Here is a 27,408-nt window from a genome sequence, read left to right on the forward strand (position 1 = left end):
TCCTATTCCTTCCCGGATTTAACACAACTGTCATTGCACATTTAGTTCCATGTGTTTACTTGGCTGCCTGCCTTCACCAGTAAATTATAAGCTCCAGAGGGCCTTCTCTGCCAGTCACCAGGCTGGGTGCAGGGGGCAGAAGAATGAGTAAGTGCTGCTACTTACAGTTAGGAGCACATCAGCTACAGGTTCAGGTCTGGGCTCTGCTCTTCATCAACAATATGCCCCATTCTCCGAGCCTCAGCCTTTTGTAGAGAATCATAGTCCACACCTCCCAAAGCAGAGTGCTGGTTGCAATTAGCTCTGGACTTGGCAGCCAAACCCTGGCAGACTAGAGCTCGGGAGTCGGTGCTAGAGCCCTCGTTCCAATGTGGGGAAAGGGCAGCAATCTTGGGATGGAGAGCAGGAGGATGGAACAGGGCTTCAGGGCTTCTGGACCAAGCTCTAAAATTGGCCATGGAGCCTCCCACACCCAGCTTCCACCTGGGCCAGCCCCAGGTCTCCAACCCAGGCCTGGGTAGGATTGCTGTCGTACCCGACTGTTCTTCCTGCAGACGCTGGCTGTGTTCAGGGCAAGGACCATTTTCCCAGGCTCCTCTCAGCACCAGGGCAGGGAGACACAGAACTTACTATTTCTGCAGAAGATGCAGGGCCTGGGGTGGGGATTTGGCAAGTGGCTCAAAATCCAGGGGTTCACCCTCCCTTGCTCTCCCCTCCTGAAGCTTCAAAACATCAGGACCCATTTAGGAATCTGGGTGCCATGCCTGCCTGCTTGCCTACTTTTTAGTCCAGAGCCAGTCCCACCATCCCATCCCCTCACAGCCCCACTCCACAAGAAAGCAACAAAAGCAGGTGGCAAACACATTTATTTAATATGGGGGTGGGGTATTGCTGTCTCTGTCAGTGTGTATGGGTGGTAGGGAGACAACCAGAGGGACTTCTGCCCTGGAGTAAGAGGCTGTTCTGGCCCCAGGCTGGGGTTGGGAGCAGACTGAGGGGACGGGGGAGGTGTGTAAAGGGGGGAGGGTGAAGCTCTGCACATGTCCTTGGAACCACAGTCCAGGCCCATCCAGTCACCAAAGCAAGAACCGAATAAATAAAGTGCAACCGTGGGGGTGGGAGACGGGGAGAGGGAGGGCACCGGGCGCACCCACGCCCACAGCCCACATTCAGTGCTGCCAGGTCTGGCCCAGCTGCGGGCCAGACACTCCTGTCCAATCACCCCTATGTCCGTCCCTCCATGAGCCAGGCAGGGCCCCTGTGCAGCTACTGGAGGTAGCGATAGGCCTTGAAGCAGTGGTTGCCGGCATCGGCCACCACCACGTGGCCATCCGAGGTCAGTGCCAGGCCCTGTGGGCCGTACAGTGGCTCTGCAGCCGTGTTGATGTAGGACAGGAAGGAGCCAGAGCTGTCGAATACCTGGGGGATGGGTGGAGAATGAGGGAGAACTGAGATCAGGCTGGTGAGATGCATACTGGGGGGAGGGGATGTGTGCATGGGGAACAGCAGGAAACCTCACCTTCATGCCATCCCTGGGCCTTACTCACCTGGATGCGGCTGTTGCCCCAGTCAGCCACGATGATGTTCCCATTGGAGTCCACAGCTACTCCCGTGGGAGCGTTGAACTGCCCGTTGCCCTCACCATGGGAGCCGAACTTGAAGAGGAACTCTCCATCAGCACTGTATACCTGGCAGGGCAAAGGCTGCCTCAGACAGAGGGCAGGGCCTTGGAGGAGGGCGGGGGGTGGGAAGCCCCAGGGCTGAGGACCCTCAGGTCTGCAGCTACAGCTCAGTTCTTTCCAGGCTTCCCATCCATGCACCCCACTGCTATTGGACATCTCCAGCTGATGTCCCTCAGACATATCAAATCTAACAGTCCATTTCCCCAGGCAAGCAGTTCTGACTTCTCCTTCAGTAACTGGCAATACCCAATTGGCCATGAGTCATTGTCGATTGCATCGTCTCCTCTGCTCAACAGCCAGTGGATTGACACAATCATTGATTCTACCCCAAGTCTATATCCTATATACATATATTGCCACAGCAGTGGTCCTTATCTGGATTATTGCAAAGATAGATCTTCCTGCCTCTAGTCTTGCCCCAGCCAGTGATCTAAGACACACGGGACTGTATCACCCCACCTGTCTGCAATCCTTCAGTGACTCCCCAGAACTCTTAGAAAGAGATCAAGCTCCTTAAAGGCCACACAAGACTCATCTCTGCAAACCCAGTCTGAACTACTGGTGGTTTCTTGAACACACCATAGCGTTCCCACCTCCAGTTCTCGGCTCCTCTAGTCCCCTTTGCCTCAAATCCTCTTCTCCTTCTCTTCCTTCTGGTTATTTCCCACTGGTGCTTTAGGTAATTCTCTCTCACCTGAGCCAAATGCTCCTGCTATGCCCTCACATTTCCCTACACTTCCTTATCACTGAACGTATCACATCAAATTGTAACATGCCAGTTAACTCTTCTCTTCTCTACTAGACTATAACTAAGAAGACAGGGGAAGTATTTGCTTGAGTCATGACTGTATCCCCATCACTTCTGACATAGTGCCTGGGTCAAAGTAGCCACACCATAAATGTTTACAGTGCCAATGAATGATCGGGGGGAAGGGGGAGGCAAGGGAAGACACTGACCTTTACTGAATGGTTATGGAAATCCGTCACTACAATCTCATTCTTGTTGTTCACAGCCACAAAATGGGGCCCTGAAAATATAAAGTGGTCTCTAGGGCAGCAGCTGGGATACTGGGGTGGAGATGAATACCTGTGATGATAAAGCTGGGGTGTTCAGAGAGGGGTGGGGTCTCTGGGATGATGGTGCTAAGGCCCAGTGACGGAATGGGGTTCTCTAGAGCCAAGACACAGGAGGAGGGGTCTTAGAGTTGGGGTCCCCCGGGGTTCTCTGGGGAATCAGAATAGATGTCTGTCTTATCTCCTCATACCTGCGAAGTGACGGTCAGTGGCTCCACGGCCCCCAAAGCGGCCAACCAGCTTTCCATTGGGTTGGAAGGTGAAGACACAGCAAGACTTGTTGTCGACTACAATGATATGTCCGTTACGGTCTACAGCCACCCCCTTGGGGCCCATGAGGCGGCCAGCTCCAATCTTGGTCTGGAAGGAGATGAGCATTAGGGTCTTTATCCTGCCTGGTGGGGAGAACAGTCCCAGCCTGGCACCAAAGCAGAATCTTGGGCTGGGGATGGGCCAATCCAGGCCCAACCACCAGGGGACACTAGAATGGTCACTTCAGCTGATGACCAGGGGTGCAAAGTGTAGTGACAGTAAATTTCTCACCTTGAACTTGCCCTCAGGGGAGAAGATGCTGACCCAACGGTTGTCATAGTCTGCAACGATAATGTCTCCATTGGTGTCCACTGCCACACCTGTGGGTCGTTGCAGCTGTCCAGGCGAGCGCCCTCGGACCCCAAAGCGGAACTTGAACTGGCCTTCATTGGAGAAAACCTGGAGCACAGGATCAAGGGAGGGAGGGGAAGGAGGGGAGAGACTGTGGGCACAAAGGGAAGGGAGCAGGATCCTGAGGGAGGAGACCCCCATTCATTCAGTCATTCCGCAAGGACTGATGACACCATGACAGGGCACAGAGAAGAATCAGACATGGCCGCAGACCTAGCAGACGTGCAGCAGAGGTGGGAATGGGACTGTAGGAATATGAAAGGGTTGAGGGGGAGTGATCAGGAAGGGTTCCAGAAGAGGAAATCTGAGCTAAGTCTAAAAGGATGCTGACAGATGAACCGAAGTTGGCCAGTGAAGCAGCAGGAGGCAAGGCATTTAAGCAGAGTGGACAGTGTATAAACGGCACAGAGTCCAGCATGGGCCCTGCTCATCCGTGTACAACACGGGTCAGGTTTTATCCTGGATGTAATGGGGATTCACTGAAAATATGTGGGCAGGGAGTGACAAGATGAGATTTGCTTTTGTGGTATAAGACATTTATGTGGTCTTTCTCCCCAGTGCCTGTCACAGAGTCAAGACTGGATGCTGGCCACGCAGTCAGAGGCTGGGAATTTCCTGAGTGATAGGATTGTCTTTTGTCATTCATAAGGGGCCCCTTTTGAGCTTAGGCAACTGGAGTGACTTAGGGTGGGGACCCCAGATAGCCTCAGGATGAAGCTGGTCATTAGAAAGACCAAATGAGTAAAGGATTGGAATTTACAGCCCTATCCACCCTCTGGGAAGGGTTGTGCATGTGTGTGTGCACAAATTAAACTCTATGAAAACTCCTGAACAAGATTTGATGAGCTTCTGGGTTGGTACTGAGAGGATGGGGCACCCCCGTTCCACAGAGACAGAAGTTCCTGCACTAGGGACTCTTCTGGACCTTGCCCTCTGTACTTCTTCATCTAGCTGCTCATCTGTGTCCTTGATCAGACCCTTTATAGTAAATTGGTAAACCCAAGCAAATGTTTCTCTGAGTTCTGTGAGCCTCTCTATCTAATTAATCGAACCCAAAGAGGGGGTTGTGGAAACTTCCAATTTATAGCAGGTCAGTTAATGCACAGGTGACAACCTGACTTGCAACTGGTATCTGGGTGGGTGCAGTCTTATGGGACTGAGCCCTTAACCTCTGGGATGTGATACTATCTGCTGGTACATAGTGTCAGAATTGAGTTAAATTCAAAGAAAACATGGTCGATGTCCACTGGAATTAGGGAAGTGTTTGGTAGTGTTTGCAAAAAACACCCTGGAGTTTGTAAGAAATAGCACTCTGGTTGCAGGGAGGAGTCAAGACTGGATGTTGGCCACGCAGTCAGAGGCTGCTACAGTGGTCCATGTGAAATGATGACGACTTGGACCAGGGCACTGCTAGAGGGCAGCAAATGGACTCAAGAGACATATAGTAGGTAGATTCAACAAACTTGGCAGTAGACAAGGAAGGGAGGGAGGTGAGGGAAATGGACCAGGATTAGCCCTTCCAGGATATGGGGCTGACCAGGCAACATTCCTCCTGGACAGAGTGAACCTTTCAACCTTTCTCACTCTTCTATCTCCTTGACCTTAGCCATCCAACATACTCAGGGTTCTCAATCCTAAAAGCACCTCCTTTAATGCTCCCTTCCTCTACAGCTAAGCCTTCCTGCTTCTCCTTTGCAGCCAAGACATTACTCACCACTTACTGCAGAAGTCCCACACACTGCTTTGTTACAGGCTCTGGGGACATAAGAGGAATCAGAGCCAGGAGCAGCCTTGGCTAACTCAAGTTCTGGGCCTTGGCCTTAGTTTATCCAGACCTGCTCCCTCCTTAGTGAACTGGGCCCCTGTCCCCACCCCACCCTCACCCCCACCCCCACCCCCACTCCCATCCCCATCCCCATCTCTCAGGCCTGCAGAGCTGTTTGAACTGGTCCCACCAAAAGACATCACTCCCTCCTGATGTAGACCTTCTACTATGCCCTCACCCCTTCTGCTCTAGTTCCCTGCGGTGGGACAGCATTGCTAGCATGAGAAGGGAAGGACCACAGATTGGAGAGTTGATGTGAGAGAGACTAAAAGGTTCCCCCAGATCAGCAGTGATATTATGCATGTACCTTCTCCAGTCTGAGTAGCTTGGTTTCCAGCTCAAAACTCAGAGGCTTGTGGGGTGTGGGAGATGTCTTCCTCATCCTGTCCTATCCTATCCCACCCCTTATATCTGGCCAACTCCTATTCATCTTTCAATTCTCAGAATTTCCAGGTCACTTCTTGAGAGAAGCCTTTAATGACCAACTCCATCCCCTGAATCAGTGTATACACATACAGTTAGGTCTCTGTGATGTATGCTTTATAGTTCTTGTCATAACAACCATCACTTCCATAACTAAATATCTTTGTCCCCTTCTAAGAAAGTTGCAGGTGGGACAGGAACTGTGTCTGTTCTTTGCTGCTGCATTTGTAGGTAAAGCAACTGGCACATAACAGACATTCAACAAATGAATGAATTCCTCAGCTCAATCTCAGATCACAGCTAGACATCTCCACTTGAATGACACACTCAAACTCAACACATGCAAAAGGGAATTCATCAACTTATATCTAGACCTGTTCCTGAATTACAACACCACCTACCCAGTGCACCAAGTCCTGCCATTCCTGAGCCCTCCCTCTCCCTTGACATCTGATGGCTCATCAAAACCTGCCGTATTTGCTTCCTTAACATCTCTGGAATCTGCTGGTGCCCTAGTTTGGTCTTTAACTTCTCTCTGCTGTATCACAGTAGCACTAAGTAACTTCGGGACCTGAGCCTAGTAGGGAAGAGAGACTGAAACAAAATTAAACAAGCCGGTGATTCTGGTAAAGTCTGAAAGTATTTATAGCAAAAGGTTGAGGAGCTCAGAGGAGAATGTGATTAATATTCTGCCTGAAGGAAATGAGCTGATAAAATTTCTGGATTAAGACAGTTACTCAAATTGTCAAACCAAATATGCAAATTGAATTCTTCACTCAGCCTCCACCATAAATGGGTCCAAAGGAGGAAAAGTTCACGTGGAGCCCAATTCTCATGAACTGAGGGGTGCAGGTCACAGTCCATGTGGGAGCCCAGCCCCTACCAGGCCTGAGGCCCCCAGAGTAAGAGAAGCAGAAACTCCGCTTTCGAATCCAAGTCAGGTTCCTAGCAACTGGGTAGATGGAGTGCAGGTGAGAGTGGAAGCAAGGGAGACTGCTATAGGACTATTAAGTGTTTGGAAGGGAGGGGGGCTACATCAGGCCCTACCTCTCAGTTCCCCCGACCCTGAAACAGTGGACAAGCACAGCTCCTCACCAAAGAGACAAAGAGGCACACCACTCGGCATGTGAGAGCTCGTGTGCAAGCACAGTAGGGAAGGTTTCCCAAATCTCAGCATTTGTGCCAGAAAGCACCCCTGGCATAAGGAGCAGGAAAAGAGTTAGAGGGTAGAGGAAGTGACTGAGTAGGGCCTCAGCACCACCCCCATTCCCATCTCCTCTTCGCTATCCAGGCTGCGTCCAAATACCTCCCTGTGCTGAACTGGGCTCTCCACTCCTTCGCTCCTAGGAATAGGGTGGGAATAAAGGCTGGCTGGAAATACAGGATGGGGAATATGGTCATGGAAGAGCTCGTGGCATTTGCAGCCTGGTAGGTGGCACGCAGGAGCCAGGTGGGATCTGACATTGAAGCGACAGGCTTTTGGCAGAGCTGGACCTATGATGGGGTACTCAGGCTGGGTCAGGAAGAAGTGTAAATTTATACGTGTTGCGAAGTAAGGATCTTCAGGGGACAGTTTTGCTCCCTGATAAAGTGTTTCCATGAACTGAAGCTCAGGGTAGTCACAAACAATCCCATACAGCATAAACTCAATGTGATCTCAGCTATTTGGCTCCTAATCGTAATCTACCTCCAGCTCCTTTGGGAATCCTTCCAGTTCCCTGTACAACCCCCTCCAGCACTCCCCACCTCCTGGCTTTTGTTGACAGCTGCCACCTGGACAGTAATATTTTTAACTAACATTAGAAGGTTCACTAGGTGTCAGGCATAGTACATTATGCCATTTAATGCTTCCAGCGACCCTCTGAGGTATTCTTTTCCCAATTTTACACATGAGTTAACTGAAGCTGAGAGAGGTCACATGACTTGTCAGTAAGTGGCAGAGCTAGGATTCAAGCCCAGGTGTCAGGTTTCAGAGCCTGGGCTTTTAACTGCTCCGCTGCGTCTACCACACTGGGCGCTGGGTTTACTACAAGGAATAAAAAGAGAAAACCACATTTTCTGGCTTTAAAGAGCCTGAAGTGCAGCAGAGGCCATGTCTATTTGTGTGGCGGATGCCTTAATCGGTATGTGAGGGGCTGGGAGGGCCAAGGGCAGGACCACCTGTGAGCGTGCACTGTAGTCTAGCCACTGAAAACACCTCTTTTCACAAGTTAACCCCATTTGACTGTCTAGTTCACCGGATGTTTGCAGAGACTGGTGCAGACAAGATACATTCTGGAGCCAGGAAGGTATGTTGGGACATAGCAGGGAAGGGCAGAGTCAGCATCCTGACCATATGGTGGTGAAAAGGGAAGAAAGTTAGCTAGCCAGGTGGAGGCTCAAGAGGAGATAGAGGGGCCCTAACCGGTTTGGCTCAGTGGATAGAGCGTCGACCTGCAGACTCAAGGGTCCCAGGTTCGATTCCGGTCAAAGGCATGTACTTTGGTTGTGGGCACATCCCCAGTAGGGAGTGTGCAGGAGGCAGCTGATCGATGCTTCTCTCTCATTGATGTTTCTAACTCTCTATCCCTCTCCCTTCCTCTCTGTAAAAAATCAATAAAATATATTTTTTTAAAAAAACTTAAAAAAAAAAAAAAAAAAAGAGGAGACAGAGGGGAAGGGAGAATGAGCCTGGCTTTGAGGTCCAGGAGCTGGTCTGGGCTGTGCCATGGCCTGGGAGGTATAAACTGCCAGCACAGTGAACCCTGGGGCCTACCTGTGAACATGGTTACCCTTGTGGCTAGTAGGGGTGAGGTTACAAGTGGGTGGGTGAAGGGCGGTGCTATGACTTACTGCTCTTTAAGAAATGGTATTATGTGTAGGGCTGGAAAAATAAAAAGCTTTTTTTTTTTAAAGTAAGGCTTCGATTATTGTACATCTTTCAGGAGGAGACCTATATTATATACAGTTTATTGTTTGTTTGTTTGTTTTCAGGAGGCTGTAGCTGGAGGACCTGTATTTTGGTGGTGTGGGAGCTGGACAAGCGCTCACCTGAATACATTGGTTGTTGCTGTCTGCTACCACTATGCGGCCACTGCTAGCTGCGGACACACCCTGTAGATTGGTAAATTCGCCTTTCTCCCTTCCACGACTGCCTGTGGGAAGGGAATGGGGGGAAAACAAAAGAATTCACTCGCAGGTCATTTTGAAACTCCCTGCCCTCTCCGCCCCGCCTCCTGCCTGAGCCCGCCCCTGCCTGGCTCCGCCCCCAGCCGTCTGTACCGACACGGAACACGAGCTCATCCTCAATGGGGTTGTCCTTCCGTTTGCCGCTGGTGCTGTACATGGAGTTGGGCCTCCGCACCGCCTTCTGGCGCACATGGCTGCCCGGGCCGCCAGGGGACTTAACGCGGCGCTTGACGTCGTCCGAGGAAGGTGGTAGGTCCCCAGGTCGCAGGGCTCGCACGCGGAAGGGGCTACCGCGCACCGGCTGGCCATAGAGCAGCACGGAGAGGAGCAGCTCGCCCTCGGAGCGCGCCGTGTAGACCAGCTCATACGTGCCGTTCTTGTGGTCCACCACTGGCACCGGCAGGCGCGTGCCGTCAGGGGCAGTGAGCTCCGCCCGCAGCTCGGCGCTGCCAGTGCGCACCAGCCGCCCATCTTTGTCTTTGGTAGTGACCGTGAAGGAGGCGGTCTGGCCCACCAGCGCCTGGCGCAGGCCTTCGCCCGTGGCCACCGTCTCGTGTGCAGTGGCACTCGTTGTGAGCAGTGCACCCAGATTGAGCACCGATCGCCGCAGCCCGTCGACCTCCAGGACCAGTTCCAGCTGCGCGTTCTCGTGCGGCCACTCTGGGAAGGCCTGCGCCGCCAAGGCCGCCAGGCGCTCGCGCATGTGCTTGCGGACCAGCAACACCTCCGGGGCTGAGCCCAGGCGCAGGGCCTGCTCTGCGAAGCTGCAGCTGCTGCCAATGTGTTCCTGACCCTGGCGCAGCGTGTCTAGCTGGGTCTGCAGCACCTGAGGGGGTGGGGGGTGGGGGTGAGAACTCTGGCGCAGAGGTGGGTCTCTGTGATTTCTGGTGAACTTGCAGTACTATGGCATGAAAGGAATACAAGCGAGGGAGTGTGGACAAGGACACAGATGCCCACAGCACCTGTGGGGCCATGTCAGGAGGCAGAAAGTGTTGACTATGGAAAGGGGTGTGCAAGTGTGGGAAGCAGGGATACACGGGGCGAAAAGGCAGGGAAGGGTGAACAAATGCACCTTCTGCTTCGCCCCACAAATGGCCTCCAGGTCGTTGACCAGCGCCTGCTTGCGCTGCTGCAGCGCTTGCTCCAAGTCCTCGAAGGCTGCGCTGATCTGGGCCAGGGCCTCTGCCTTGCGCTCCTGCAGCTGCTGGCTGATGCCCCCCACTAAGGCGATCGCTGCGGACAGCTGTGGCAGCCTGGGGAGGGAAATAACTCATACCCTAGTGGCTTGAGGCGGCGTCCTTACCAAACCATCCCTTCTCCCTACTGCTGCTGTCCAGGAGACCGCCTACCTGAGGCCTCCCTGCTCTCTCACAGAGTTTTATCTGTACCCTGCCTGCCCTGGGTCCCTCCTCTGCCCCCGTTGAAACACCATCTCTGATGGCCCCACCAGCCCAGGTCCCCACCAGCGCCTACCGGCCCCGCACTGCCTCCAGCTGGCGCTGCAGGGCGGCCTTGTGCTGCTCCACCACGTCCCGCAGCAGCACCGTGCCATGCTCCCGGTGCTCTCCTGCGCGGCACTCTCCGCACATGGCCGTCTCACAGGCCTCACAGTAGAACTCCATCGTCTGGCAGCATAAAGACTCCAGTTAGGCAATGGCTACACACCAAACTTCTTTGCCCCGCCCCTCCCCCACCTGCCCTCCTGGGCCCTCACCTTCCAGGTGTGCCCCCTACCTGGGCCACTTATTCCCAGAAACACCTCTCACCCATAGCCACTCGGCCCCCTCCCCCAACCTCTCCCTCTCCTCCACCCCAAGTCCTGGCCTCACTGGGCCTGCTTGGGCCCACCTTGCCTTCATGGTTGGGGCAGGAGAGGGGGCGGCCAGCCACTGCACTGAGGGGGTGGGGGTCCTCCGGGTCGTGGGCCCCATCAGGTGCCTGCTGCATGGCCTCCATGAGGCTGCTGATGAAGAAGTTATTCTGCAGTGCAGAGACGCCCTGCTCAGGGAGGATGGATGTCTGTCGACATACTGGACAGGACAGCGTCAGGCTCTGGGCAGGGATATAGTTCTGGAGGCATCTGGCCAGAGAGGGAAAGAGGGGGTGGGGCAGCGTCAGTACACCCCCTCCTCACATTTTCCCTGGGTGCTGATTCCTCTCCTCATAGGGGTGCCATTACACTTCCTTTGGAAACCTCTCTGGTTGGCACACACATCTTGTCCTGCCAGCAGGTATAAAAGGCCTCATCTCATCTCTCACGACTGAGTAGAAACACATCCCTGACCTCTCAGAAGAGCTGACATATCCGCATTCCTCACCGTGTGCACAAACACAGGTTCACCTTTCACAGGTGCTTACAAACCCTTCTCATAGAAAAATATGCAACTAGCCCTTACTTTAACTAATTAAACATTTACTGACTGCCTACTCTTGTCAAATTTGTGCCAAGCTCTGGGGATATAAAGATAAAGCATAGTGCATACCTCTAAAATACTTCCAGCCTACCGAGGAGTGTTTCTAGAAGTACTGAAATAGAGAGTCTATAGAAGTAAACAGTGTAATGATTAAGGGTGTGGACCCTGGAGCGAGGCTGCCCGGGTTCAATTCCCAGGTCAGTCATCTATTAAACTGTGACCCATGACAAGTTACTTAACTTTGATGAGCCAGGGATTCTTCTTTTGTAAGATGGAGACAGTACAGGTTTCCCAAGGTGTGGAGGATTAAATGTAAAGGGCTTCTATGCCTAACTCACAGAAAGCATTAAATATTATAGGCTCCGAGCATTTGCCTCACTCACAGACAGCGCTATATATTGGAGGCTACTATTTATCATTAATAAAAGGAATTCAGTAGATGCACTGATAAGGAAATGCACTGAGGGGCACCTGGCCCACGGTAGGTGGAGAGGGTAGCCAGGAAAGGCTTCCAAAGAGGTGATATAAGCTCAGTCTTCATGGGTAAGTAATGTTAGCCTGACCAAAGGAAGGTGCAGGAGGAGGAGGAAGGGTGTTCCAGACACAGAAGGCATCCAGAAACAGCATAGTGTGGGTAGGGAATTATAAACAGCGTGATATGGCTGGAGACCAAATCCAAGACAAGGAATGGTAACAGGAGTCTGGAGAGAGACAGGGGCCAGTTTATGGAGGGCCTTATGGGCCACACCAAGGAGCTTAGAAGTCATTGCAATGGCCAAAGGGAGCCACTAGAGCATGGGACAGCCAGGTTTCCATTTTATCAAGCTCCCCTTCTTGGCAGAGGGCGAAAGAGAATGTGATGAGACAGCAGACAAGTGGTTTTAACATCATCATCATCATCATCCAATTACCATTTATTAAGCACCATGTGCCAGGCGCTGTGCTTTACATTTTGTTTATGAGTGTAGACTCTGAACGGGTAAGTAGTCCAAGGTAACAAAGCTAGTGAACACTGGAGCCTGGATCCAAATACAAGGCAAAGACACTCTTGCAATCGTTTAGGCCAGTGGTCGGCAAACTCATTAGTCAACAGAGCCAAATATCAACAGTACAACGACTGAAATTTCTTTTGAGAGCCAAATTTTTTAAACTTAAACTATATAGGTAGGTACATTGTTATTAACTTAATTAGGGTACTCCTAAGCTGGCCTTTGCTAAAAATGTCCTCAATCTGAGGGGTCAACCTCAGCGAACATACCCCCACTTCTAACGCCACTTCTTCAAAACAGACTCGCCCAGGCCAAAAACCGACTTCTGCGCATGGGCCACGAAGTTTCAATCACACTGTACGTGCTATTTTGTGGAAGAGCCATACTCAAGGGGCCAAAGAGCCGCATGTGGCTCGCGAGCCGCGGTTTGCTGACCACTGGTTTAGGCAAGAGATGAGAAGACCTGGATTTAGGCAGTAGCAATGTAGACTAAGGTGGAATAAATTTGAGAAGTATTTAAGAAGTGTAGCTAGTAGGGGGTATTGCCTGATTAGAAAGGGGGGTGAGAGATGAGTCTTGGTTGACTCCCAGATTTCTAGCCTAAAGCACTGAGTGGATTGTGGTGGCATTCACAGGAAGAGGAGTGGTTTCTAAGAAAGTTCAGCTTGACCTGGCTGAGCTTACTGTAACAGTGGACATACAAGTAGAGGGAACCTGTAGAGAGCTGGGGAGAAGACAGGTTAGAGATATAGATGAGGGTGCCCTCAACATTTACATGGCCTCTGTAGCCCTGGGAGGGGATACAATCAGCCAAGAAGGGGTTGGCAGTGATAAGAGCAGGGCAGAGCACCCAGCAAATACTGAACGAGGGGCACAAAGAACCATGGGTAGAACCAGTGACAGAGCAGCAAAGTGCGCAGCACAATTCCAGGAGGGAAGGAGTAGTCATCAGTGTCCAAAGTAGCTGAGGAGTCAGGGAACATTAAGGACCGAGAAATGCCCATCAAATTTGGCAAATGTGAGAGTACTTTTGTCTGTAAGTAAAACAGAGACATCAGAGTGGTAGGGGAAGCAAAAACTTACTGTTGCCAGTTGAAGAGTGAACAGGGGGAGGTTTGAGGAAGAAGGGGCTTGAAGGATTGAATGGCAGCTATCAGGGACAGAGGCGAGAACAGTTCTTATCTGTTTGTGATGGGAGCCTTGAGCATGTTTATAAATGGAGGAGCCAGTCAAAAAGGAGAGATGGAAGAGACTAGAAGACGTGGGACAAAGTCTAGGGATGGGGGAATGGCTCAAGTTGGTCTGAAGAAGAGGAATGAACCATCTCCTCTGACTGGAGGAGGGAAGAGAAAGGTGAATGTACTTGAGCACAGGAACAAAGTTAGGGAGACTGCTCCTAACTTGCCTCAGGCAAGATCAGCTGCTGAGTGTGAAGGAGGGAGAGGATTCAGGAGAACAGGAAGGCTGGGATTAGTCACTGAAGGGTGGAGGAGAGGAAGCTTACAGACTGACCAGACCACAAATCTGTGGAGGGAATATCTGCATGCTGTAAACTTTCCTGTATCTTCAGTCTCTTCTGTTAACGTTTTCTATTCCTCTAGATCTGAACTAATTAATTTTATTTATTTAACAAACAGTATGTGCCAGGCACGATTCTAAGTGCTTCACAAATATTAACTTATTTGTGACCTAGTTTCCCCTGCAGTCCTCTCAAGTAGAGAGTTTTTTGTCTCATACTCCACATTCCTTGGGGCCAGAGGTGGGGTTGAGTCCTCCCCACCCCCAGCTGAAACATTTCTAAACTATTCTTTAGCTCCTTGAAAGCTCAAGCCTTCTGTCTACACCACCCCTCCTTTTTATTGTCTCTGCTAACTTAATAGTTGCTCCCCCAGTCACTAAACCCTTCGGTCTGGCTTACTCTCTTCCTCTGTTAACCCCTGACCCATACCACCAACGCCCCCATCCCCATACACACACACTCCTCCCATTAGTTCCAGTGACTCTGACATCCACCAGGTGATCCATCCACTATCAAGATTTCTTAGTTCCTTGATCTTCTCACCCCAGTGATTTTCCTTCCACTTCACCTCAGCTGTCCACTCCCATGCTCCCACCACCACCCATATCCCATCACTTATCACTGCATCAACTCTACAACATGCATTTCTACCATTCTGCTCTTCCACTGTAGTTCTCTTCCCAGCTCATGGATTCTGGTGTCTCTCCTACAAAATACCTTTGAACTCATCACGACCTCCTTCCTTTAGTTGCACATACCTGACGTACAATAGCTTCCTAACTGGATTCTTGTTTCCACTCTTACTTCTCTATAATCCATTCTCAGCAGAGCAGCCAGAGTGAGCTTTTAAAAATCTAATTTATGTCACATTATTTCACTGCTAAAATAAATCCTCCAATGGTTTTCCACTGCATTTACAATAAAGTCCAAACACTTTCCTCAAACTGCCAAGCTACCCCATAACTGTCCTGACTCCTTTGTGCCGCATTTCATCTCACTTTCCTCCTCACTCAGCCACAGTGGCTTCTTTTCTGGTCTCTGAACATGCGAGTTTACTCCTTCCTTAAGGCGTTGGATAGCACAATGCAAAAATTTTCCCATTGCCTAGAACAATCTGCACATGTCTTGCCTCTTTCTCATCCTCGGGTGTCAGGTCAAATATCACCTCCTCAAGGAAGCCTTTCCTGGTGACTCTATGTAGAATAGCCCCTGGCCCAACCACCCCCACTTATTCCCTGCTTATTTCCTGCAAAACACTTAGCACAAGCTGTGACTCGCCTGTTTGATTATTTGCTTGCTTATTGTCTTTCATTTCCCACTAGAACATAAGAGTGAAGGCTCTACAGAATACTATAAATAATTATACTCCAACAAATTGGAAAACCTAGAAAAATACATAAATTCCTAAAAACACACAACCTTCAAAGGTAAATCATGAAGAAATATAAAATCTGAATAGACCGATTACAAGTAATAATATTGAATTAGCAATTTACACCCCCCCCAAAAAAAAACACAACACAAAAGCCCAAAACCAGATGGCTTCACATGTGCATTCTACCAAAGATTTAAAGAAGAGTTAACATCTATCTTTCTCAAATTATTCCAAAAATAATAAAAGAGGAAGAAAAGCTTCCAAACTCATTTTACGAGCCAGCAATACACTGATACAAAACCAGACAGAAGCCACACAAAAAAAGAAAATTACAGGCCAATATCCCTGATGAATATACTAGTAGATGCAAAATTTTCAACAAAATATTAGCAAACCAAATTAAAAAACACATTAAAAGATCATACATCATGATCGAGTAGATTTATTCTAGGGATACAAGGATGGCTCAACATCAGCAAATGGATCAATGTGATACATCACATTAACCAAACAATAACAATCATATGTCAACTATGAAATTCGTCCACGGGTACAGTCCCTAGGCCTGGCCTGTGGTCAGGGCCATCTTCCCTGGCTGCCCGCAGCCAGCCCCACCCCTTGCCGCCACCCACCCCTGGCTCCCTGTTCACCATCAAGCGATGGGAGTCTGCTGGCTGGGGGAAAGGGACCAAGAGGTGGTCAGTGTGCCTCATAGTGACTGGTCGAGCGGTCGTTCTGGTTGTTCTGCTGTTAGGGTCAATTTGCATATTAGCCTTTTATTATATAGGATACGATGCAGAAAAAGCATCTGACAAAATTCAACATCCATTTATATATTTTTTAAAAAAACAACTCTTGCCCAGCTGGTGTGGCTCAGTGGTTGAGTGTCAACCTTACCCAGGAGGTCATGGTTCCATTCCTGGTCAGGGCACATGCCCAGGTTGCAGGTTCGATCCCCAGTAAGGGATGTGCAGGAGGCAGCCAATCAATGATTCTCTCTCATCACTGATGTTTCTATCTCTCTCTCCCTCTCCCTTCTTCTCTCTGAAATCAATAAAAACATACATTTTTTAAAAGAATTAAATCTTGACATTTGCAAAAGTATGGATGGACTTCGAGGGTATTATGCTAAGTGAAATAAGGCAGAGAAAGACAAATACCATATAATTTCACTTACATGTGGAATCTAAAACACCTAAACAAAACAGAAATACACTCACAGACACAGAAAATAAACTGGCAGTTACCAGAGTGTAAAAGGGTAAGAAGGGGGATGAAATAGGTGAAGGAGATTAAGGTACAAACTTTCAGTTGTAAAATAAGTCATGGGGATGTAAAGTACAGCATAGAGAATACAGTCAATAATATTATAATAACTTTGTATGGTGACAGATAGTAACAAGATTTATTATAGAGATCATTTTGTAATGTATGTAAATATTCAATCACTGTGATATATACCTGAAACTAATAGGATATTGTATGTCAAGTTTACATCAATAAAAAAAAAAAAAACTGAAGGGTCTGCAGTCAAACCTGGATTCAGACCTTGACTACTAACTGTGGAAACATTTCTTAATTACTTAATGACTCTAAACCCTAGTTTCTCCTTTTCCAAAATGGGGATAATAAAGTATCTATTGTAAAGATTAAGTAAATCAATACATGCCAGTCCCTTGCAAATAGTAAATAATCAATGCATAGCAGCTATTATTATAATTTCTCAGGCACTGATTTTCTCCAGGAGTGTTCAGTGATCTGGGCATAGGAGAAGGTACAGAGACATCTTACTGATCCAGCAATGAGCTTCTGACACATGGGTTTAGAAAAGGACAAAGATGTGAGTGGATTGTGGCAGCCAGTCAGATGGACAGCCATAGGATGAAGGATGGGTAGGAAAGAAAGGCAGGCCAGGATGGATCTGGTGGCTGGGAAAAGAGGGAGCTGTCAAAGGGGCTGGACGTCTATAACCAGTCAAAGCTGGTATAGTGGGAAGAGGGTAAGGGGGGTAGGAGTGGGTCAGTGGAGTGTATGACCACAGAAGAAGTGGTATTATTCTGGGTGATGGCAAGATGCAGCGCATTGTTGGGAAAAAGTATGACTGAGGCGGTGTGGAGGACATCCCGGAGAAATAGACAAGAACCAAGAGGCATAAATGGATAATAAAGTCATTCAAATTGATGGAAGAACTTGGAAAGGGCAGGAGGGTGGAGTCTGTGTGCAGCTGATAAAGGGAAGAGAGCAGTAGAGCTGGAATCTGAAAGAGGAGGGCTAGAAGGGAAGCAGAGTCCCTGGGGCTGAGCCAGGTTTCAGTGAAGGCAGGAGGCAGAGGGAAGGCGTGGGTAGACACAATGGTGAGAAGACCCAGAGACCAGGCCACTCAAGACAGAGCAATTAGGGATGAGGGCCGGAGAGAGAACATTGTCCAAATACACATGTGACCATGTTTAAAACCCTGCAAAGGCTTCATGGGCAACATTCTCTAACAGGTCCACAAAGTTCCACGTGGTCTGGCCTCAACCTTCCTCTCTAGCTTCATCACATGCCACTCTCTATCACTAGCCCGGCTCCTGCCTGGCCGGGCCTCCGCTAGGCCCACTGACCTGACACAGTCCCTCATGCCACATGGCCTTTTCCTATGTTCTTTCTTCTGCCTGCAATGCTCTTACCCACTCCCTTCATTAGCTAACTCCTACTGAGCCTCTAGACTGCACCTCGAGGAAGCCTTCCCTGATTCTCCAAACTCTAAAATCCCATATGCTCAGCTCTCGTAGCTTACACTTCATTTGCAGCACTTATTCAGGGTGCAATATTACATTTACCTGTTGCCTGGCTGTATGATTATTTGACTATCTTCTCCTTCACTATAGTATGAGCTCTTTAAAAAAATTTTTTTTAATTTATTGATTGATTTTAGAGAGAAAGGAAGGGAGAGAGAGAAAAACATCGATTTGTTGTTTCACTTATTTATGCATTCATTGGTTGATTCTTATATGTGCCCTGACCCGGGATCAAACCCACAACCTTGGCATACTGGGACGATCCTCTAACCAACTGAGCTACCTGGCCAAGGCTATACTGTAAGCTCTTTAAGAACAAAGAGATATCTGCCTTTGTCACTGCATACACGTGTAGTTGCTTGTTACATAAATATTTGTTGAATGAATGAATGAATGAATAACGGATAGAAGCCTAGAGGCTGGAAAGGGTTGCCTTGCACTCAGTGCTCCAGGACAACAGGGACAGGCCTAGCTTCAAATATCCTCCCACTGGTCATAAACTCTTCTGCTGCCAGAGCTGGTTGAGAGTCCCAGCTCTATCTGATTTCTTTGATGCTGTGGAAGGCTGATTCGGGCTTGGGAAGGGGGCAGAAAAGGCCCTATTCTGGGCAGGGATCGTGGCCCAGTGTTAGGAGCTCCTGGTCCTCTCATGGGTTCTTGCATCAAACCCTCATTTCCTACAGGGTGGAGTTTACCTGCTCCCCTGCATAGGTACACAGGTTTCCCTCACCTCTTATAGGTTTATACATGCCCCTATCCTCTCAGGGAGCCCTGCAAGGCCTTCCTCCCTCCCAGGACACACACACCCTCACCTCTCACAGAAGGTATGCAGGCAAGGCAGAACCTTGGGGCACCGGTACCGATCCAGGCAGATGCTGCACACCAGGAACTGCTTGTCCATGGGCTGGACCTCTGGGCCAGGGCTGTCCTGCCTCTTCGCCATGGTGCCCACTGATGGCTCCTGCCACTCACACCAGCCTGTGTATGGAGAAATGGTCAGCACCAGGGAAGTCAGCACTCTCTCCCGCACCTGATCCTCACCACTCAAATGCCCTGCAGAGAATTAGCCCCATTTCTTCCCTGCCAGGGGTAAGACAGGCAGTTATCTGGAGGCACAAGGTGAAGTAGGTGGGCTGAGAAACCCATGGTTAAAAGCACAGACTTAGGGTTAAATTGGGGTCAAACCCAGCTCAACCTCTTACCAGCTATGTGCCCTTGCATAATTCATAAAACATCTCTGAGCCTCAATTTCCTAATTTGCAATTATGGAAATAACAATCCCTACTTCAAATGGTTGTTCTGAGACTTGCAAGAGTGCATGTCAAGTGCATGGTAGACGGATGCCCACTCTCACTGAGACACTCATCCTTTATCTCCTCTGTCTCCCTCAAATCCTCCTCCAGGAGACCTTCCTGATGGAGTGTGTCTCCTCTGACTATCTACAGCCCCTCCTACCTCTGACCCTCCTCGCAGCACAACTGCACAGGGCTGCATTCTTTTCCACATCCAATCAGTATCTAGGTCTGTGGATTCTGCTTCCTAAATATCTTATCCCCCTTTCTTCAACCACACAGCTACCGCCCCATCAGGTCACCACCAATTCTCTCCTGAGATGCAGCAGCAGCCTTCTAACTGGTAGCCTTGTCTCCTCACTGTGCTTCTCATCCATCCCCCTCGCAGTCAGAATGAGGCTTCTAAAACACAGATTCCATCTTGTCACTAACTTCCTGTTTAACTTCCTTCAACAGTTATCCATTGTCCAGAGGACAAAGTCCAAACTTAAATTTGCCAACATGGCTTAGCTTTGCCCACACCTCATGTCTTATGATTCTACAATTAGTAACACTGTCCTTTCTGTTCCTGGAAAACTCCTTCTTCTCTTTTACTACTGGGCAGTCACACATTCTATTCCCTCTACCTAAGATCCTCTTCCAAGCTCCCCTTTGCCTGACTGACTCCCAATCGTCTTTCCAGTCGCTATGTAAATGTCACTTCCTCCAGAAGGCCTTCCCTGATTTCCTGAAGTCTGGGTAAGGTGCTCCACCTTTGTGTCCCACTGCACCCTGTATTTCCTCCATCTTAGCCCTTATGCTATACTATAATGGTCTTGTATACTGGTATATAGCACAGAGCCTAACACTGGATCAATCTGTATTTATTGAATTGATTCAGTAATTCAACCAATATTTATTAAGTGCCTACTTTGTAGAGATAAACAAATCAGACTGATAAATCAGATATAGTCACTATCCCTATGATAGAGAGGTGGTGACAGGTATTTTTAAAGTAAATAAACAAATAATTACAAATTGGGAGAGGGGCGTGCTATAAAGAAGAAAAGGATGCTATGAAGAACACTTTTTTTTAATCGGTGATCAGGGAAGGCCTCTCCAAGCAGGTGACTTTTAAGCAGAGCTCTGAGGGATGGAAGGAAAATGGTAGGGATGAGGGTGGGAGCATCAGAGAGTGAGAGAGGGAAGTCATTCTAGGCTAAAGGAACAGCATGGATGAAAGTTCTTAGAGGGTTCATTAAGAAATGGAAAGAACCACGCGGTTAGAGCAACGTGAATAAAAGGCAAGTGGTGAGCTTGGGAAGGTGAGCTTGGGAATGATATCAGGAAGGACCTTGATGTTAAGAATCTGGATTTTCTCCTAAATTGGGTGAGAAATGATACAATTCACACAAAAAATAGAAATAAATTAAAAAGCTACTTTGGCAGCTATGAGGATTGAAGAGAAGTAAGTAGGAGAAGAGAGACCAGTTAGGAGACTACCCAGTTCTTGTAAGATGTTGGTTATTAGCAGAGCTATAGGTAAGAAGGTGGATTGATTTGGCAAATACTCTTGAGGTTGAATCAAAAGGACATCATTATGGATTCGATGTGAGGAGAAAGGAATGTCAATAATGACACACACACACACCCTGTTTTCTCCCTTGAGCAGATGGTGGGCCATGTACAGAGACAGTGAGAGCTGAGAAGGTGATTTTGGACATTCTGTTTCATTTATTTATTCTTTTTGAAATATATTTTTATTGATTTCAGAGAGGAAGGGAGAAGGATAGAGAGATAGAAACATCAATGATGAGAATCATTGATCGGCTGCCTCCTGCACGCCCCCTACTGGGGATCGAGCCTGCAACCCAGGCATGTGCCCTTGGCCGGAATCCAACCTGGGACCCTTCAGTCCACAGGCTGATGCTCTATCCACTGAGCCAACCTGGCTAGGCCTGGACATTCTGTTTTAGATATGTTAAGTTTGAGGCGCCTGTGTGATATCCAGGTAGAGATGTCAAGTAAGGAATAGAATACAGGTGCTCAAGGGAGAAGTCTGTGCTGGTTATTAGTTTGGAAGCACTGGCATGACTTAAAGCAACAAGCAATGAGAATGGATGAGACCACCTAGGGAGAGAGAGTGGAGAGTGAAGAAGAACCCAGAGCAAAGGCAAGAAAACCAGGGGAGTGTGTGACCAAGGGAATCAAGAGAAGAGAGTGATTCAAGAAAGAAGTGGTGAGATAAGATGAAGACTGAAAAGTGTCCACCAGATTTGATTGTGGTGGAGTGGTAGGGGTAGAAGCCATGTTAGCGTGACTAAAGAATGAATGGAGGTGGCGAAATTAACACCACATATGTAGACAATTAATGAGAGAAATCTTGCCATGAAGAGATGCGAAAGATAGCTGGAGTACTTCAAAACAGGCAGTGACTAGGAGCAAGTCAACACTATCTGTGCCTGCATCATGGGGTCTCTCTACAGATAACATGAATGAATGTTTACATGCATGCAGTGGGGCCAGTCCAGAGACTTCTGTGGGCTTGAGGAGCGACCAGAGAGAGGCTAGGCTGTATGTGCCTTCTGATTGAGTGCGGGTAGGCATGGGAAGGCTAGGAATGGCATGCCTGAGAGATTCTCTCCAGGTGTGGACACTGGGGTTCTGAGGTTCTCTCTAGAGGTGACATGTTCTGAATCTGGAAACTTAATACAAGGACAACATAGCAGGAGGGAGGACAGATTGAGGATTGGTCTAAGAAACAGGAGGCCAGAGCCAAGCTGAAGCTTCAGTCTGGTGAAGGGGAGGGAGGGGAGGAAGAGTAGGAGTGGTTTACTGGGCCACGCCAGGGCAGCTGATGTCAGGCTCCGCCTCTCCAAGCCAAGGGTCTTTCCCAGGCTGTTACAAAGGGGCGGAGATTGGGCTACATCCCAGGTCTGACAGCTCCTCCCTCCCTTCCCCTTCCTGCTTCAATTCCCCACCCAGGCTTGCCTGACAGGCAGCCTCTGAGGCCACAAGCTTGCCTGGATCACTCGATGCCCTTCTCCTAGATTTCTACTTCCACCCTCCCATCCCACTGCGCCCTACAGATCTGCCCCCAAGGTCCTATAGTCAATGGTTTAAGTGGACTGTTTATCACAGCAGACACTGGAGGACCTTGAACTCCGAGCTGAGATTTCACCCTCTTTCCTATTGCCATCCTGTATGCTCATCCCACCTCTGTTGTATGGCTCAGTTCGAAAGGCATCTCATTTCCTCATTTAGCATTCATTCAATAACTCTGCTAAGCCTGGGAATACAAAGATGAATAGCCGCAGCTCAGCCTTCCTGGATTCCACAATCTAATAAATAGATCACTGCAGTGCAATATGGTGAGGGCTATGATGGGGAAGTACAGATTGCTCCAGGAGCACAGAGGTCACCTAACATAGACTTGGGTGAGGGACAGGGATACTGGAAGTTGGAGGACAAGGGAATTCTCCTGAAGGAAGTGTCATTCAAGCTGAGATTTCCAGGATGAGTGAGAGTTACAGAGAGCATGGTGCCTCTGCATCAGGAAACTGAATCATACACCGGACAGGGGAGGACAGTTAAGAAACAAGATGGGGAGGTAGGCAGGAACTAGATCACACAATGCATTGCTGGTCTTATTAAGGAGTGTAGGCTTTACCCTTCCCTTCTTGGGGATTAAGGCTTTATCCAAAGAGCAAAGGAAACATTTCTTGGGAGGTAGGGGATTCAAGTATAGAGTGATAGAGCCACAATAGTAAATTTTTGACTGCTGTGTGGAAAATAGTTTAGAGGGGACACAAGTGGAAAGTTAAGAGACTGCTGATATTCCAGAGGCGAGATGATGGTGGTATTGACTAGTGGAGTAGCAGAGAGAAGGTTGAAAGAAGGGGATTTCATAGGGAGGAATCAATAGAACTTGATGGCTAGATGATTTGATGTGAAGAGTAGTGGGAGAAGAAAGAATTAGAGATGATTCCTAGTTTTCTTGCTTGGAAACTCTAGAAGAAGAGCAGTTTGGATGAGAGGGTGGCAAGTTCAGTGTTTAATAAAATGACTCTGAGGTGCCTATGGGAGAGGTCCAGCTGGCAGTTGGAAAGATAGGCTGGAGCCTAGGAAAGATGTCTGCCTGGAGATAAAGATTTGGGATGGTGCCTAGAGCCATGGAAATGGATGACATCACCCAGAGATGAGAAAGGAGAGCCTGTGACTGTGTCCCAAGGAACCTCAACATTTAAGGGATAGGCCCAGGAAGCAAAGCCTGCAAGAAATGAAAAAGATGTGGCCAGAGAGGCAGGAGAAGAAGAAGAAAAAAAAGAGGGAGCCTGTGAAGACTCAGGGAGAATAAAGCTTCATGGACAAGGAAACAAGCTCATTGTGAAATGCTGGAGAAAGGTCCCATGATTTAAAGCCCAGGAGAAGCTGTGATTAACTTCAGAGAGTGTGGTTTCCAAGGGCTGGAGTAGAGGAAGCCAGATCCAAGGGGCTGAGGAGGAAGTTGACTGTGAGCAAATGAAGACAGCCAGTGCTGCTGACTCCACTAGATCCTTGACATCTGCAAAGGATGTGTTTCAAGGCTTTTCAGTTTCTCCAAATTCTCAAACAGCATCTAATTTCCCCCATGACTTCCTCCTACAACCCCAGGAGAGTCCCAGATTTACACAGCTGTGAGTGGAGATAGGTAACCAAGGCATTGTTAAAAAGTGGATGCAAGAGGGCATCTAGGCCGAAACCGGTTTGGCTCAGTGGATAGAGCGTCAGCCTGCAGACTGAAAGGTCCTAGGTTTGATTCCAGTCAAGGGCATGTACCTGGGTTGCGGGCACATCCCCAGTAGGAGGTGTGCAGGAGGCAACTGATCGATGTTTCTCTCTCATCGATGTTTCTGAGTATCTCTCTTCCTTCCTCTCTGTAAAAAATCAATAAAATATATTTTTTTAAAAGAAGAGGTCATCTAGGCTCACTTGCTTCCTAAAATGATACTCCTGTCCACTAGCCTCCAGGTGTATTTGATTATTTGAGGCCTCAGCAAAATGTCAAATGACTGCACATTATAGTCTTTGAGGTTCCCCTGGAACAGATGAAGCAAAGGAGGAGGCCAAGTCCTCAAAGTATCCTTCTCAGTAAGGTTGGCAAGGAAGGAAAGTGATGAAATTCACAGAACCATCTCCCCCACCATTGCCAGACTGAATAGGTGAATGAACTATTCGATCAGCTGATCAACCTACCAATCAAACTTCTCCAGGCATACTCTGGGCCAGGCCCTTCAACTTGCAACTGGAGATGCAAAGCTTCTTAAAGAGATATATTACCTGTCCTTCCAAGCTCTCAGACAAGTGTAGTAATAGACTTGGAAATACATAACTACAAAATGATGTGTCCTGGTATTGATATATTCGAACTGCTGTGGCAGCAAAGAGAAGGAAGTCTCTGAGTCAGAAGGTGGTGGAGGAGAATGAACAGGCCTCGAGAGGAAGGGATATCTGACCTGGTTCTTGTGGGACCAACAGGAGTAGGATAGACACATTGGGAAAGCTGAGCAAAGGAACAGAAGCATGAAAAATTAAGAAACATGGACCAGATGGGCCAAAGAGCAAGACTCAAAAGGGTAGAAGCTGCTTTCATGACCACTCAATTTGAGTTCTCCACTTGCTCCTTGGTTGCTCCATCACTGCCCATTCCTTAAATGTCTAGTTCCCAGGGCTTTGTTCTGGGGCCCTTCTCTCACACTCATCTTCTGCCAGGGAAATCTCATCATCTGCCAGGGTTTAGTTACTAACCACTTACTAACAAGTCCCATATCCTTATCTCCGGTGCAGAAAACTTTTTTGAGCCCCAGCCCTGTATATCCAACTGTATCTTGGACACATCTACATGGGCGATGATTAGAGACTAACCTAAAACTGAATTCATTTTCCCTTAATCTACTCTTCTTGCTGCATTTCTCATCTCAAAAAAAAAAGGGCACCATCATCCATCTAACCACCCCAACCCTGGGAGTCCTCTCAGTTCGTTCACCTTTCAGATACAAGCTATGACCATCCTTGAGTCTGCCTCTAAAATGTATCTAGGTTAGAAAAAGGTTAGGAGATCTAGAAGCTCGTCTTGACTGACACTAATGTCACAAATGCAAGGTAAGACTGGGCAAGTTCCTACTCCATCCCCTTACTTGTAAACTGTGTGTGTGAGAGGGGCTGTCCTTTTGTTCCTCAAATCTGAGATTCCCAAGATTCTCTTTCCAGCCAAAAGTCCCTACAGATTGCCATATATGCCCATGCTTAAACCCCGTCTTGTACTACCCTGAGGATCTGATTGCTCGTTTCCATGGTAAGGCTAGATGTGCTAGAGGGTGGCTGCAGTTGCCCCCACCTCCCTTCCCAAATAATGTTTGCTGAGTTTAGGGAACCCACGACACTCCCTCCTGTCCTAGCCATATGGTTTTGCTCTGTCTTTCTGAACACAGGCTGTAATCCCAACTATGGGCCTTGGCTCAAGCTCTTCTCTCATCAAGAATGCCATTGTCCCCTAAGTGGCTGAGGCAGCACCTGACACAGAGAGGGTGCTCGGTATATGCTGGTGACAGGCGAGCCATGTTTAAATCACTGCAGTTTCCCCTCACCAGACAGAGAGGCAAAAGCAAAGGTAATGACAAGGTAAGTGAACAAAGCTCCAAGGAAAAAGACCTCCACTCAACATAAAGAAGCTTTCCCACAGCATAAGGTAGTAAGTGCTCTGTCACTGGAGGCATCCAAGACAAGAGAGGCAGGGCACCTGTCAGCCCTGATTCCAATTCCGCAGTAAATCAGAGCCCTGCTTAAGGGATGAATGGGCACTGGTGAGCTGGACAGACAGGCAGGGACAGACCTGTGAAAAAGACCGCACCTCTTCCAACTTCCCAGACCTCATCTTCCTACCGGGGTCAATCCTCGGTCCACCTGAGAGGCCCCCCACACCAGGAACAAGCCCAGGGCTGCCTTCCGTCAGAATGACCTCCCTGGGGTGCAGCCTGCCCCTCCAACCTGCAACCATCTGTCCCTGCAGGTTTGCAGCCCAGGATCTGTAGCCAAGTGGAGAGGGGAGGAGGCCAGACCAGGGAGGGGCCTGGGGTCCTCCAGGCAGGGCACAGGCTGCAAGGGAACCAGGGAGTAGGGGTGGGGGTGGGGGGTCCTTTCCTACAAGAAACAGCCTCCGGATGGGGCTTCCTGTGCAGGGAGCAGTGCTAGGGGAGGAAAGAGTGTCCTCCATCCTGACCGGTGGGGCTTTTGGTGCCTGCGGAGGATGAAGGGGGTGGGGGTGGGGGCTGGGGGGAGGTCAGGGGGAGCCAGGGGTAGAAGTGTTGGCACCAGGGAGAAAGGAACCCTTCAGACAGGCTGGGCCACAAGATTCCAGAGTCCCACTCTGCAACCCCACCCGCCCCCCTCCACCGCCACCGCCACCGCCACCGCCCGCAGCGCTCGACTCCCTCCGCCAACATACACAAGCTCCCAAACCCCGCGCTCCTCCGAGGACCCATCACCCATCCACCCGCGCCTGCCCCCCTCAGACATGGACCTCACGTGAGAGCCACAGCCCGAAGAATGCCCCCGCTGCTCCCCCGGGCACGGACACGCCTCACGTGCACAGAGGCAGCCACGGCTTCGGAGAGCAGCTGTGCCCCCACCCGCGGACGCTCCACGGACCCACGGCCGCGCGGCCCCGGCCCCGGACCAGGGCAGACAGGGACACAAACGCACCCCTGGGGACCGCCCGCCACACTCACCGCGGCCGAGCAGGATGCGAGGGCCGAGGCCCGGACTGCGGCCGCTCCGAGGGGCCCGCGGCGCTGCCCCCGCTGCCCGCGCCCGTCCGCCCGGCCCTGCCCGCGGCGCCGCCCCACGTCCCTCGCCTCCGCGGGTCCTCGCGCCGGCGCCGCCGCCGGACCCCGCCGCACAGGCCGGAGGGAGGGGCCGGGGCGGGGCTGCGGACCAGCCGGGGGAGGGGGCGGGCCCGGGACTGAAGGCCCGCCCCGGGCAGGCCCCGCCTCCCCGCCCCGCCCGCCCGCCCCCGCTCGGAGCCTCGGGCGAGGACTGCTGGCTCGCGGGCTGGGGCACCCGAGAGCCGGATCCCGGATCCCGCGGCCCGGATCCGCGGCCCCAGGTCCCCGCCCGCTGCCTCAGCCCCCCCGCGGCTCCAGGGCAGGCGGCACGGTGGGTCTCGGAGGCCGGAGGAGGCTCGGTCA

General features: G+C 49.9%; 1 protein-coding gene across 1 annotated transcript; it reads right to left on the minus strand.

Annotated features, from left to right (window-relative positions):
- Positions 1-848: 848 nt before the first annotated feature.
- TRIM3 (tripartite motif containing 3) lies at positions 849-27,114 on the minus strand. Its single transcript, XM_036325241.1, has 12 exons — positions 26,950-27,114; positions 18,725-18,890; positions 10,684-10,915; positions 10,309-10,460; positions 9,908-10,088; positions 8,929-9,661; positions 8,698-8,801; positions 3,300-3,467; positions 2,948-3,116; positions 2,640-2,710; positions 1,548-1,688; positions 849-1,419 (listed from the first exon to the last, which is right to left on the minus strand). The coding sequence occupies exons 2-12, from the start codon at positions 18,853-18,855 to the stop codon at positions 1,267-1,269; spliced, it is 2,235 nt and encodes a 744-aa protein (XP_036181134.1). The 5' UTR covers positions 18,856-18,890; positions 26,950-27,114; the 3' UTR covers positions 849-1,266.
- Positions 27,115-27,408: the final 294 nt, after the last annotated feature.

The sequence above is a fragment of the Myotis myotis genome, unplaced genomic scaffold (assembly GCF_014108235.1).
Source record: "Myotis myotis isolate mMyoMyo1 unplaced genomic scaffold, mMyoMyo1.p scaffold_m19_p_10, whole genome shotgun sequence".
Lineage (NCBI taxonomy): Eukaryota > Metazoa > Chordata > Mammalia > Chiroptera > Vespertilionidae > Myotis > Myotis myotis.